The sequence below is a fragment of the Myotis yumanensis genome, unplaced genomic scaffold (genome assembly GCF_028538775.1).
Source record: "Myotis yumanensis isolate MYYU_CA2020_CCGP unplaced genomic scaffold, mMyoYum1.0.hap1 SCAF_10, whole genome shotgun sequence".
NCBI lineage: Eukaryota > Metazoa > Chordata > Mammalia > Chiroptera > Vespertilionidae > Myotis > Myotis yumanensis.
This window is the reverse complement of record NW_027223761.1, coordinates 58,461,107-58,475,090: the sequence shown is the minus strand read 5'-3', so window position 1 is coordinate 58,475,090 and position 13,984 is coordinate 58,461,107. Positions and strand designations below refer to the sequence as shown.

The window sequence follows — 13,984 nt, the reverse complement described above, 5'->3', positions numbered from 1 at the left end:
GGAATAGAGCGGGCCCTCATCCAGGAACGGAGGAGTCCTTAAAAGAAAATTAGAGAGAGACCCAGGGAGAAGGCCATGCGATGACCAAGGCGGAGAGCAGAGCTAGGCTGCCACACGCTAAGAACAGCAAGGACTGCCGCAGCCACCAGAAGCTAGGAGAGGGCACCGGAAGATGCTCCCTCAGAGCCTCCAGACCGGGAGAGAAGGTGCCTCTGCTGTTTAAGCCATCCGGTGTGTGGTCCTTTGTCACGGGAGCCCTAGGAAATGCACACACATACCATGACTTTCACTTACTCTCTGTCGCCCCTCCCTAGAAAATAAACTCCAGAAGAAACTGACCTGGGCTTCAACTGTTCAGTACAGAGTGACCAACTCAGAGAACAGTGTCTGGCACCAGTAGGCGCTAAGTAAATGCTGAATGAATTTTGGTGGTGAATGAGGGTAAGATGGGGAGGGAGGCAGGGGTGCTATACCCATTCCACAGAGGGCAAAACTGAGAGGCTGATATCCTAACTCTGCTCAGAGACAGAAGAGCCAGGACCAGAACTGAAACGGGACTTTGTGTGTTTGTTCGATAAATAATACTGAGCCCCTCCAGGCACTAAGTGCTCCTCAGGGCAGGACCACCCACAGTGATCACTTACCACTTGTGGGTGGCGAATAGCAAGGACAGGTGCCAGCCCAGCCCTCCCTCATCGAGGCCGAGACCCTGAACAAGTATCTCGCCTCAGGGTCCGCATCTGCAAGGTGAAGTCCACCTGCTCTCTAGGGGCAGACAGGCTTGTTTAGTGGGTGCTGCTTCTGAGAAGCCTCCGACCTGGGAGCCAAGGTGGGTCTCCATCCACTGACTGACCCTCAGGGCAGTGCACTGGGCACTCACCACACACTACTCTGAAACCCCTCATATCACAGGCCACTGTTCTCTCATGGGCACAGTTCATTTTCACACATTATCTGGACGCACGTCACAGCCCTCTGCAAGCCAAGCGGTGTGCTCGAGCCCCACCTGCATCCTGGCTGCATGGCTCTGCTCCTCCCAGGACCACGGGCAAAAAGCTCACCCACCAACCAAGAGCAAGTTTCCTTGTCCCCATCTGAACCTCACAGCCTGACCGGCTTCGGACGTCTTGGGTACAGCCTGCCCCACACTCAGTCTGCAGTTCTCAGACCTCCACCATCGGCAAACAAGTTAGGGACTTCAAATGAACTTGCTGTCATGCACAAACATGCATACACATGCACTCATGCACAGACATCACTCACTGAGCAGCATAAGAGGCCAGCACAGACCTCAACCCAGGGCCAGCTCTGCTAGCAACACCCACCCAGGCAGCACTGCTAGCAACACCCACCCAGGGCCAGCACTGCAAGCAACACCCACCCAGGCAGCAATGCTGGCAACACCCACCCAGGCAGCACTGCAAGCAACACCCACCCAGGCAGCACTGCTAGCAACACCCACCCAGGGCCAGCACTGCAAGCAACACCCACCCAGGCAGCACTGCTAGGAACACCCACCCAGGCAGCACCGCTGGCAACACCCACCCAGGCAGCACTGCTAGGAACACCCACCCAGGCAGCACTGCTGGCAACACCCACCCAGGCAGCACTGCTAGGAACACCCACCCAGGCAGCACCGCTGGCAACACCCACCCAGGCAGCAATGCTAGGAACACCCACCCAGGCAGCACCGCTGGCAACACCCACCCAGGCAGCAATGCTAGGAACACCCACCCAGGCAGCAATGCTAGGAACACCCACCCAGGCAGCACCGCTAGGAACACCCACCCAGGCAGCACTGCTAGCAACACCCACCCAGGGCCAGCACTGCAAGCAACACCCACCCAGGCAGCACTGCTAGGAACACCCACCCAGGCAGCACCGCTGGCAACACCCACCCAGGCAGCACTGCTAGGAACGTAACCAGTTAGAAGGTACAAGCCCGAGCTCTGAAGCAGGGCCGGCCTAACTCAATGCCAGCCCTGCCTCACCTGATCTTACCCTTCTGTACTTCAGTGACCTCGTCCCACAAGCGCCTCAGAAAGCAGACCTTTGCAGAGCGCCTAACACTGTAGTTTTCCCCCCACAAATGGAAACAGGCAGCACGTGGCAGGGTGGAAAAGAGAGAAAGAATCCCAACCCCCAGAGTGAGGAGACCCGGACCCCACCTCCCTATCTCCACTCAGTAAGGGCCAGCCAGGGGCAGGGGCAGCACTTCACCTCATAGGGCCTAGCTCAGCACCCCCAACCCCACCCCAAGCCAAAGGGAGAAGTTGTACTAGGGACCCGCACTCTCCGTCTATGCATTTAGGGCCCTGGGGTTTCACAGCAGGAGGACTGCTGTGAGGAGGCAACATCGGACCTGCCCTCCTCCCCTCCCAAGGCTCCCTGCCAAACGTTCCCCTTCACCCCCTCTCACTCCCACAGCCCCCACCCACCCAAATCTGCCTGTAGCACCTGGCCTCGTCTCCTGCCTCCTCTCTTTAACAATACTCGATTATGGGCAGTTTTATATTTAGCAAATGTAATGTGCATTCATGCATTTAATAACAATTATGAAGGAAAAAGGAACACAAATAAGAGTGGTCATCACTTATAATTACTGAGTCCTTACTAGGTAATATGCTGAGTGTGTTACAAACATTACCCTCCGAGTCCTCACAAGAGCCCTGTGAGGTTGGTACTAATATTATTCCTGGCTTACAGATGAGGAAGCTGAGGCCCAGGGGATAAAATAACTCTGCTTACATCCCTCAGCCGTAAGGTGCCCAGTGGGAGCTGGACCCCCTTGGCCTGACCCTGGAGCGTCCTCTATCACTCTCTTCTCTGGTCCCTTTGAATGGCAGGTAAAGGACACTCGTCCAGTAGGCCAGAGCTTCCCCAAACCCACTGGGCAGCTCAGCCTGCAGGGATGGCCAGAGGCAGGGGAGTGGGAGGGAGAGGTATGGAGGAGGGAGAGGGGAAGCTATTCATGAGGGCCCCCAGATGCCTCCTCTACCAGGTCAGACCCTTGGAACACCATCTAAGAGACCATGGCTTCTCCCCAAAGCACCCTGGCTAAGGGGCAGAGCGTCACAATATTCCAACAGGCCAGGAGACGGGCACTGATCACCACACCCCTGAAGGAAAGGCCCTCCGCACCCAGAACCTTGCTTCACCCCATTCATGGAGACTACTCCAGAAGCAAGAGTGACTGATTTTCCGGCAAGTGATCTTTACATGTTCTCCCAGCTCAGCCCCCGAGTCTCGATTCCCTGCCTCAGCAGCGCAGCACCGACTGGTCTCAATGTACTGCCTACACATGCTTGCTTCCTCAGGGGAGAGGTCGGCAGAAATACCCCGGCAGGTTACACCACAATTAAAGTGCTCAATTCTAGTATCCACCCAGGCAGTGGGAGAAGCGAAGAGAAGGGCAAACCAGGAGTGCTTGCTTCCAGAGCCACCGGGGTCACCCTGGCAACAGGATGCTCACACCTTGGTCCTAGAGAGCTCAGCTCCGCACTTTCTGTCGTTACTATGGAAGCGCCCACTATGATCCAGAGGCCAAATGAGGAGTCTCACAGCCTCAACCATAATCAATGAAATGCCTACTCACCACAATCCACCTCCTTCCCCTAGAACAGTGGTTCTCAACCTTGGCTGCACATTAGAATCACCTGGGAATCTTTTTAAAATCCTGATTTCTGGGCCTCATCCTCCGGAAATTCTGCTTCTTTGTTACTAATGTTGTGGTCCCACCCCATAACAAAGAAACAGAATTTCTGGAGGATGAGGCCCAGAAGTCAGGATTTTAAAAAGATTCCCAGGTGATTCTAATGTGCAGCCAAGGTTGAGAACCGCTGCCCTAGAAGAATGGCAGCCCACAGCAAATGGGCAACCTCACACAGTCCTGGTCGTTGAAACCAGTACAGCCCTTGAGAGCACAGCGTGGGTGTTGCTGTAACAGTTTAAATGTGTAAGACTTTGACACACCAGTTCCACTTCTGAGAAACGCATGTATGTGTGCGTAACGGTAGGTATGTGTGAAGATCTAACAGCAAAGCCAAAGAGTTAGTTCAAATATCTCCCAAGGGGGGGGGGGGGCTGCCTCATAATATTTTTTAGACAAAAGAGAAATTAAAAGAAAAAGAGTTACGTGCATGAAAAGATCTATAAGACATACTATGGGAAAAGAGAAAATAACAAAATGATATATATGATGCGACCAGATTGATGCTTACAAACAAAACAAAATTATCAGCATTTGTGTCCATCCAGGCTGATGAATAATTTAGGATAAGCATCACACTGGTCACCTCTGAGAACCCAGCAGGGAGGCGGTGCGGAGGGAAGGGGAACTTTACATTTTCTGCTATGCACTACTACATACTCTCGGAATGGGAGTGTGGGGCTTAAGAGTGTAATATATTCATGTATTATCTCTGTCATTTTTTTAAAGCAATTGAACTGGTTAAAAACCACCACCACCACCAAACCAGAGTTATTATTCTGCTGTGAAATTATGACACCAACCTGAACAAGTTTGGTGCCCACTTCCAGGTCTTCCCAAGAGTGACTGATAAAGTTCAAGTCTAATTTCTAAGCCACTGGTGAGAGGCAGGATTGGAATCAACAGGGAAGAAGGGAGATGTGAGATGTAAGGAACACTTTTGGAAAAGCTCTGTGCAAGCGGCAAGCCTGTCCTACCCTGAACCTGCACAGCTCCAAACTCACTGTCCTGGGACTTTCTGCCTCCACCCCCCCGCCCCCCCCCCCCCCCCCCCCCACCCCCCGAATGAGAAAAAACAAAGCAATAACTGAGATTGCGAGAGAATTTCAGGATTAAGGGAGAATGCTCTTTCCAACAGCAGAGGAAAAGCCACCCACTGAGCTGCTTCCAGCAAAGTCAACGGAAAGGCCTGGCCAAGCTCCACCTCCCGGACAGAGGCGTGTGTGCCAGGATCCTCAGATTGTGGGCACAGCCCAGACGGGCAGCCCCAGGGCCCACTCCTGTGAGTCCCGTCCACTTCGGCACACAGCCCAGAGATCTTTTCACACTCACTGCTGACATCCAAACTGATCACATCAGATGGCTCTGCCAACAAAACAGCAACAATGTGGAAAAGGGAGACATAAATCAATGGCATCCTGGCGAAATATGTAACCATTCTTTCTGCTTGCCAATAGAAGCACTTATGTGGACTCAAATATTTAATTAGTATCTTTTTTGTTTCCCAGTAATAATTAAAACACACACACACACACACACACACACAGAGCTAACATGAAGCAAAAAGAAAAAAGAAAAAGAAAAACCAAGGGGCTTTGCTTAGGACATAATATTTAAGAGGCAGGCAAGACAGCTAACATGGCCAGGCAAAAATGCTCCTCCCATTACAACAGGTACCCTGTTAGCACCAGCCAAACTCACTGGGCACTTTCACAGTCTGCAGCTGGGGCTGCCAAGAGGTGCCCTTCAGACAAGGAAAAGAGGTCAAATCTTGGAGGGAAAGGGGTACCATCCAGCAAAGGTAGGGGAGCTGACCCTTCTGCAGTGACTCACCGCAGAGATAGCTGATGTCTGCGATGCCAGGAAGCAGGCAATGCAATAAAGGTAACCCTGGGAATAAAGGTAACCTTCCTCCCAAAGACCGTGCAGCCCCAAAAAAGCCGAAACCTGAGCAACTGGCCCAAGCCAAGCAAGAACTCTCTGAAGGGCACACGTGTTATGCCTTTGGGAAAACAGAAGCCCACGCAAGTTTGTTACGAAGTCTGGCACTGACTCGAGTAGAGGGCACGAGACTAGCACATTACTGACATGGCCACCGGATATCCTGATGGGGACGCACGGACATGAGCCACCAGGACTCATCATCTCTCCTTGCTCTGAATCTGGTTCACCCAAGTACGGCCTGGCTCCCCACTGAGGCTGCACCCCTCAGGGGAGGGTGGTCCCACCTCCTCCTCAAAGGGCTGGTCACCTCTGTGAACTCACCCAACACACTCCTCCCTTTCCCAGCCCTGCCTAGAAGCAGTCAACTCTTGAGGAACAGGCAAAACTGCAGATCACACCCCCTAGTGGACAGACTAGGGCCCACCAGAGAACAGTGGGATTTAGACTACACCCCAGGAAGTTTCCTTCCTTGGGGGTGTTTTCCCTTCAATGCTATCGCTTCGTTTGAATGCTCAAACCAGCATTTCCTCAATGGGGCCTGCGGAACCTGTAAGGCAGAAATGACAAGGCCAGGGAGTGGGCAGAGAGGGGAAGGTGCTCTCAGGTCTTACTCAGGCACCTGCTCCCCCTGACACAGGAAACCAAAGGAGGTGACTTTGGTTTCTGCTGAGGTTGCTTTCAGTCCACACCATTAGCATTTGCAATTCCGGGGGATAGAGGGACACTAAGCACTGTCCATCCTGACGCATCCCGCTTTCTCCATCGCCACTGCCGCTGTCGTAATGTCTTAACGTCATCATCTCTCATGCCAATTACTCTCACAGACTCCTTTCTCCTAATTTCACAGTCTACACAGCCCATGAGCCAGCTTTCTCAAATACAGACCGGACCCTCTCTCCCTTCATGAAAACCCCCCACCTACAGGACAGAGTACAACCCTGGCAGGGCGTGCCAGGCCTCTGCCTGCACGAGTTTTGGAGTCACACCGATCTCAGCTGGCACTCAGACTAACCGCTGGCTGGCTCTGTGGGCACACATGCCCCCTCTGTGCAGTGGGAATGACACGATCTACCTCCAGAGTCGCTGTGAGGATTAAACCCAAGTTGTAGACAGCCCAGCTCTCCCGGGACACCACTCTGCCTACCCTCACCCCCACCCCCTGCACCTGGCTCTGGATCTGTGCTCTTCACCACCCGCACGGCTGCTTCACGGTGAGTGAATATGAATTACACAACAGAAAAGAAGGCACATTGAGATCTAAAAATTAGGGTCATTCATAAACATAAAAATTAGGCTTCCAAGATGTGAAAGAAGCCAAAATTAACTCATTATCAAAATAATGCAAGAGGAGAATGGGCATGGGGGGAGGAGAGCATGACTCTAGGAGGAAATGCTTTTAAAACATAGAGCTCTATGATTTTTGTTTGGACTCCCTTTGTTCCAAAGATTTAGGAAGATTACATTTTTTTTTCAAACGCTCACAAAGAACACATTTCTATTTTTTTAAACAATTTCTTAATTAATATCTTCAGAGGACTAAGGAGTATTCTTAAAGACTGACTGAATCTTAATAAAATTCTCAGAGATATTCTGGCATCAGTCACAACAAACACCCTCTTGGAACTTAATTTCCTTTTCAGCATTCCACTTGCTATGGAAACTCATTTATGATGCCACCACAAGTCAAAATCTGCCTGAAGCATGAAAACTTCAAGGCCCCACAAGAGAGACTTATAGGGCTAGGTGGAACTTGGCTCGTTTATTGAGCCAAATCTTACATCTATCAGATCTCTTCCACGCCAAACTTTCCAGTTCTTATGTCAGGTTCAACTCTCCCATCTCCTTCCCAGCCCTTATCTGCCCTGCCCCACCCCCCGCCTCAACCTTATGCTATAGCTCTTCCAATATCTCCCCTCCAGTTAGAAACACCCCACATTCAGTATCTTTTCCCTGCCCATAAAATGAATAAAAAAGGAGAGAAGGGCACAAAAATGGGCAAAGGGAAACTAGCTACGTCCATCTTCACCTTCCTATCAAAGACCCTAAGCCAGAATGAAAAAGATGACAGAAGGGTGGCTTCTGATTTGGGTCAGTGCCCTCCTTTTTAGATGATGACAGGGCCTGCAACAGTCACTCTGTGTGTTGGAAGGCGAAGGCGGGAAGAATTATTCATAAGCACAAAAGTGTACTTTAAAAGCCTTTTTCCCTTGAGGACAATTCCTACTGGAAGACTTAATCAATGCCATTATCCCAAGTGCCTGTGGGCAAAGGGACAGAAAGGGGTGGACGCCACCCTTTACTGAGCACCCGCTGCAATTCGCAGGGATCTCTCATTTAATATATGACAGACAATACCCTGACTTTACATATGCAGACACCAGGCTCAGAGGGGGCAGGTGATGGGATCAGGATGTGTACCCAGGCCCATCAGACACCAAGACCCTTGGACTCCTAAGCTTCCAGTGTCCCCACATGCTTCTTATGTTAACACACGGTCCTGGGCTGGAGGGCACGTCACAGTTTGCATGTTGTTTCCCATATACACTGCCTCATATAATATTACAACCCTGTAGGACAGCTAAGAATTCCTTGTTCACTATATTATAAAAGGCTGTTCAGTTTCAAAGATCGACAGTAACTTGTGTGAGCCAGCTGTAAGAGCTGTGCCCTTTTGAACTCTTTTTTTCTCACCTCACACTGTCTGATAAATGGTAGGGGCTCAAATGGTAACTATTATTAGCATCATGACATTTATTAATTTAACAGCCCTTAAAGCAAATTTTAAACACACACACACACATATATACTAGTATGTGTGTGTGTGTGTGTGTATATATTTATATATACATATATGTATATATATATATAACATATTTTAAAGATTCACCCTAATTAATCAAACCTTTACTTGTTGGAGAGAATATAATTTTACCACTACCTCAAACTCTGAGATAATCACTAACTGCAGCGTCCAAGAAACTGACGAACAAGGATTACTGAAAATGATGTGGTCAAATCCAATATGGATTCTGAAAGCTACTAATGGGAGAAAACAGAAGGACAGGCGCATTCAGTTGTAAAACACAAAAATTCCTCCTCTCCTTCCAGCATCATGGCTTGATCATTAATGTGCTGTTTGAGTGGGCCATGTCATTTCAACTCTGTGATGACCCTTAGTATCCAAATCTGGATGGCCAGCAGGTGACCCGGAAGTTCTAGTGGGAGGCTACCCAGAAGGTCTGGGAATAGGGGTGGGGTGGGCAGTTATTACCTTAAGGTATTTTTAACGTCCTGCATCTAGTGCACTGTTTGCCTATTAATTGCACTCACTGTAAAAGAAACCTGAGAAATTCAGAAAGGTTATTTATATGCAACAGGAATCAGCTCACCACTTTTTAAGCCAGAATGAAAAAGTTGACAGAAGTCGCAGTTCTAGGATCCCAGCATCAGACAGACAGAAGGAAATCTATAGTACTATGGCAATGAGATATCCTGGGGATGTTCTTCAAGTAAGGCTGCAACTGAGCGTCCACTCCAGGCTTGACGGCTCAAACAAACACAAAAATTCAAATCCACAAGTGAAATACACATATCGTTTTTCAGCAAACAACTTTACAGTAAAGACAGCTCGACAGCCATGTACACAAAGTGCCTGCATGAGAACAGTAGTCATACTGTAAGTCTAGTACCAACTGTTATTCGTTTTTGGTTTTGTCTTGTTTTTGGCAGTATTGCTTCTCACCTGTTTCAAGTCCATCCTAATTTCTTTATAGGAATAGGTTGAAATTGATTTTGTGTGACTAATCTAGTCTCACAAGGAAAAAGATCTGTCTCCCTCAGAAACCTACTCCTGCCACTATCAGATTGTATAGTTCTCTTTCTTTATACCCCATTTTACAGATAAGGAAAACTGAGGCCCAGAGAGGGCACGTGACTCATTCAAGGTCACATGCCCTGCTCATATATTTGGGACTAGAACTAGAGTTCAAAACGGCCACAGTGTGGGGCTCCAGCTCTATCGCTTTTGCTAATGACCTCGCATCCTTGTGTCTTGAATTTTTTCTGGGGAAGAAAAAATTAAGCCAGCATGAGTCATCGCCATTGTCGAGGGCCACCTCACAGGTTGTTCTAATTAAGCATCCAGCATCTCCAGAACCACTTGATTCTCAAATAACCAACCTCAGCAAAGACTAAAATGCCATGTTTTATACTCCCTTCAGGATACTCGGGTCCCTGTGAGCAGATATGCTGCTCGGTTTGGGGGACCGGCTAGCCCAAACCCGGGGAGTCAGACCTTGGCGGTACTGGAGAGGGAATGAGGGGGCGGGGGGAGGAGTCAGATAGCTTCCGGCTCGTTAGGATTTCATGGAGCCCACTCCTCCTGCTCACCTTGGAACCCCTAACTATCTCATCCACTCAGGGGTCCCTCCTCAACTTCCCCAGGACAAAAGCACTGCAGTCTGAGAGGTGCATGTGGCAGATGGGGAGGGGCGGCACTCAAGAGCGGTGGAGGAAGCAATTCTCAGCTCCCTCCCCCACCTCGTACAGGAACTCCCCTTCGGGGCTTCAGACGCCAGAGGCGTCCCCAACTCTCAGCCTGCCCCTCTCTCCGGGTCTGCCCCGAAACAGGCAGGGAGGAGGCGCGACCCTCTCCCCAGCGCTCTGCCCTACGGCCCGCTGGTCCCCCGACCCCCAGGATCCGTCTCCGTGGCGCCTCCCTCCCTCTCACCGCAGAGCCCCGGCCAGACACTCGTCCACAAGCGCCCGAGACTCTGAGCGCACGCAACCCTTTCTCCCCGCCTACAGGACCCGCGCCTCCGCCTTCCCAACCCCGCGCTCCCGGCCGCCCCGCCTCTGGCCCGGGACCCCCCCACCCCCGCCTCCTCTCACCGCGTCCTCCCGACACCCCAGTCCGCCGGCACCCGCACTTCCCGCCCGGCCCACGCAGGCTCGCCGTGCGCCCCAACTTTTTCCCGGCCGGGGCCCGGGCGCCGCAGCGGCAGGGATTCCGCGCCCGGAGCCGCAACAGCCGGGAGGGCGCGCGTCTCCTTGGCCCCTGCCCGCCCGGCGCGCACGAGTTGCGCTCGGGACCCGTTCGGCTTTCGGGCCTCGGCGGTCAGCCCGGGCGGCGGGGCCGGCGTGGCGGGAACCGCGCTGTCCTGGCGCCCGCACTCCCGTCCAGCGCCGGGTCCCCGCGCCCGCCCCGCCGCCGCGCTCCGCTCACCTCCTCCCGCGCCGCCGCCGCCACTGCCGGGAAGACGTGGCAGTGGCCGCCGCCGCTCGCGCGCCTCGCCTCGCCTCTCCTCTCCTCTCCGCGCCCGCGCTCCTGCCTCCGGAGCGCCGGACCGCAGCGCCAGGCGCCCTCTGCCGCCGGGAAGCCGCATCTTCTCGCCCTAACCCTAACTCTCCGCCGCCCTCGCCGGGGCCTCCGCCCCCGCCGCCCTCGCCTTCCCTTCCCTGGCCAGCCCGGCTCCGGGCCTGGCCTCAGCTCTCCATTCCCTCCCGGAGCCGCGGGACCCGAAGATCGTCCCGCGCGCCCGGCACCGGGCTCGCCGCTGGCTGCCTCCGGGGAGCCTGCCCCGACCACCGAGCTGCTCAGCGCCTCCTCCCCTGGCTCCCGCGCTGCCGGTGCCGAAGTCATCCCCGGGTTGAGCCGTTCAGTTCCTGCTTCTCTGAAAGCCTCGCCCACGAAACAGTAAAATCGGGAGCGGGTGGTGGTTAGAGGGGCACACATGCCTCTCGTGTTCACCATTCTCTAACCTGGGGCCAAGGCAGCGCCCTGCCAGGAGTACCCAAGTGCGCCATAAATACCTATCGAGGGAGCAAGAGAGGGAATCAATGAGTGAGATTTTTGCCTCTTAAACCTCAAGCTATCCTGACCTGGATTTGCTTTTTGTAAAACACACACACACACACACACACACACACACACACACACACGTGCTCGGCTTTGCGTGAAAAAATGGGATTCACAATTCCCCACCTCAAACCAGCAGCAAAGCCACAAGAGGCACAGGGTTAAATGTTATCCAGGACTTTTAGTCAAAAAGGCGGGTTTTAGATCTACTACTTAAAAGCCGAAAATCTCCGGAAAGCTGATCTCCTGGGTACCGTACCTCGTCTGTACATGAAGACTAATAAAATCTACTTCAGCCCTGGCTGGTGTTTCTCAGTGGTTAGAGCGTGCTTCCCTCCCTTCCCGCACACACCTAAGGGCCTCGGGTTGGTTCCAGTCAAGGGAACATACCTTGGTTGAAGTTTGGGGCTGGTGCAGGAGGCAACTAATGATGTGTCTCTCTCACATCAATGATTTTCCTCTCTCTCTCTCTCTCTCTCTCTCTCTCTCCCTCCTCCCTCTCCATTTCTCTCCCTCCCTTCCTCCCTCCCTTCCACTCTCTCTGAAAAAAAAATCAATGGAAAATGGGAGGATTAACAAGCAAATAAAATCTTCTTAGGGTTGTTGGAAGGATTAATTGAGATCAAGCATTGTATGTAAAGTGCTATACAGACACGTACACCATATAGTAACTAAATGGTAGCTATTGTTAGCACATTATTGACCTCGTAGGCAGTAAGAACTATAGGCAAATGTGTAAAATAATGGCCACCTCCCTTTTCACCTGGAGACAACTGTCATGCCCTGGTTTGTGTGGTTTTGTCACCTGACCAACAGGGCCAGCCCCCCAGCAAGGCCTCTCCAGTTCCTCCTCTCCCCACCCCCAAGAAGGAACTGGTCTCGGTGTTCCTAAGAGCTGTAGAACTGGCTCTTCTGCAGGTTTTCCTCCTGCATTTCGGTGCCCATCTCTCAATGAACAAGTGTTTATTTTATTGCAAAGGCAGTGAAGGGTTTGGGGCCCCTGCAGGCTACTGCCTCTTACTGTTTTTCTTCTTGCCTTTCTCTCAACACCTTGAGGCCACCTTTTCGCTTCTGAGGGCCTCCTTCCTGCTCCACAGGTGAAGCAGCAGTGACGTGGCATCAGGTGGGACTCGGCTGGACTCCCAGCGCATCCACCTGGGGCTTCCGGCACCTCAGGCCCCTGGTTTGGACGCTGGTGCATAATATTTACTAGTACCTGTGGCATTGAGAGAGAATTGGTGACCCAGTCAGTGAGCAAAGTCCCTGGAGTATATATGTGTTTAAGAAAAGGCAACTACTGATTAGTTTGCAAACATTTAGGGCACATCTCCTGAGTGTTGTGGGTGCTGTGACAGTGAAAGGAACAAACCTGGGTGAGGTAAGACTCCCACCCTCAAAGAAGTTTGCTGTCTAGCGGAGGAGACAGGCGTGCACATACTAGGGCAGAGAGACTGGGGGGGGGGGGGGGGGGGGCGGGGGGGGCGGGGGGGGCAGGGGGGGCGGGTACGGATGCTGCTAAATGTGAAACCAGCAAATTGGGGCAGTATTGCAGTGTGAATTGCTTTCGTTCATTATAATTGTAAATGCCATTTTCCTCTAAATAGTATGTACCTAACTTCCCAAGGCCACTGCTAAAAATTAATGAATAATTTTACGAGGCAAGCAGGGCCATTTGATGTAGGATTCCGTCCCCTTAATAAGGTGACTTCAAAAGCTTCCTTATCCTAGTTGTAACGTGTCTATTGTGTCTTTGGGGAAGCACTATCATTTGTAAGTTAAAGTCGCATATCTTGTGATCCATGTCTAAGAGGGAAAGTTCAAACATTGTTACACTAATGGCCTCGAATGAATCGTACCGCAGTATACATGCCTTTAGTGTCGCCCCCTCCCATCGTGACCCTGGGCTTGGCCATGTGACATGCTTTGGCCACTGGGACATCAGCAAATACGGCAAAAGCAGGGACAGTGGATAGGCATGCGTGCAGTCCTCCTTGCTCTCTTGGAACCCTGCGGAGACAGTAAGGAAACTTGGTCCAACCTCCTCGAAGATGAAAGACCCAGGCAGAGAAAGGCTTGCCATCCCAGCTGCAGCAGCCCCCAGCCGACCCCCAGCCCACATGAGTGAGCCCAGGCAGGACCAGCCAAAAAAGACCCACCCAACCCAAGAATTGTGAGAAATAACGTGGTTGTTTCAAGCCATAAGGGTTGGGTGGTTTGTTGTACAGCAACAGATAACTGATACATCACACAAAGGCGTTGTGACAGTTGCAAGGTTTTGGTGAAATTCACCCCCAAGAGTCAATACACTCCTTAGTGTTTCCTGTCAAGAAGCATTCAATTGCCCTAACTGGTTTGGCTCAGTGGATAGAGCATCAGCCTGCGGACTAAAGGGTCCCGGGTTCAATTCCCATCAAGGGCATGTACCTTGGTTGCAGGCACATCCCCAGTAGGGGGTGTGCAGGAGGAAGCTGATT

General features: G+C 51.9%; 1 protein-coding gene across 1 annotated transcript in view; it reads right to left on the bottom strand.

Moving 5' to 3' along the window:
* The window catches only part of SMCO4 (single-pass membrane protein with coiled-coil domains 4), a 59,698-nt gene extending 48,649 nt beyond the window's left edge, over positions 1–11,049 (bottom strand). Inside the window, exon 1 of the mRNA XM_070426893.1 lies at positions 10,878–11,049. Within this exon, the coding sequence (XP_070282994.1) occupies positions 10,878–11,037 (160 nt within the window). The 5' untranslated portion in view covers positions 11,038–11,049. The remainder of the gene's footprint in view (positions 1–10,877) is intronic.
* Positions 11,050–13,984: the final 2,935 nt, after the last annotated feature.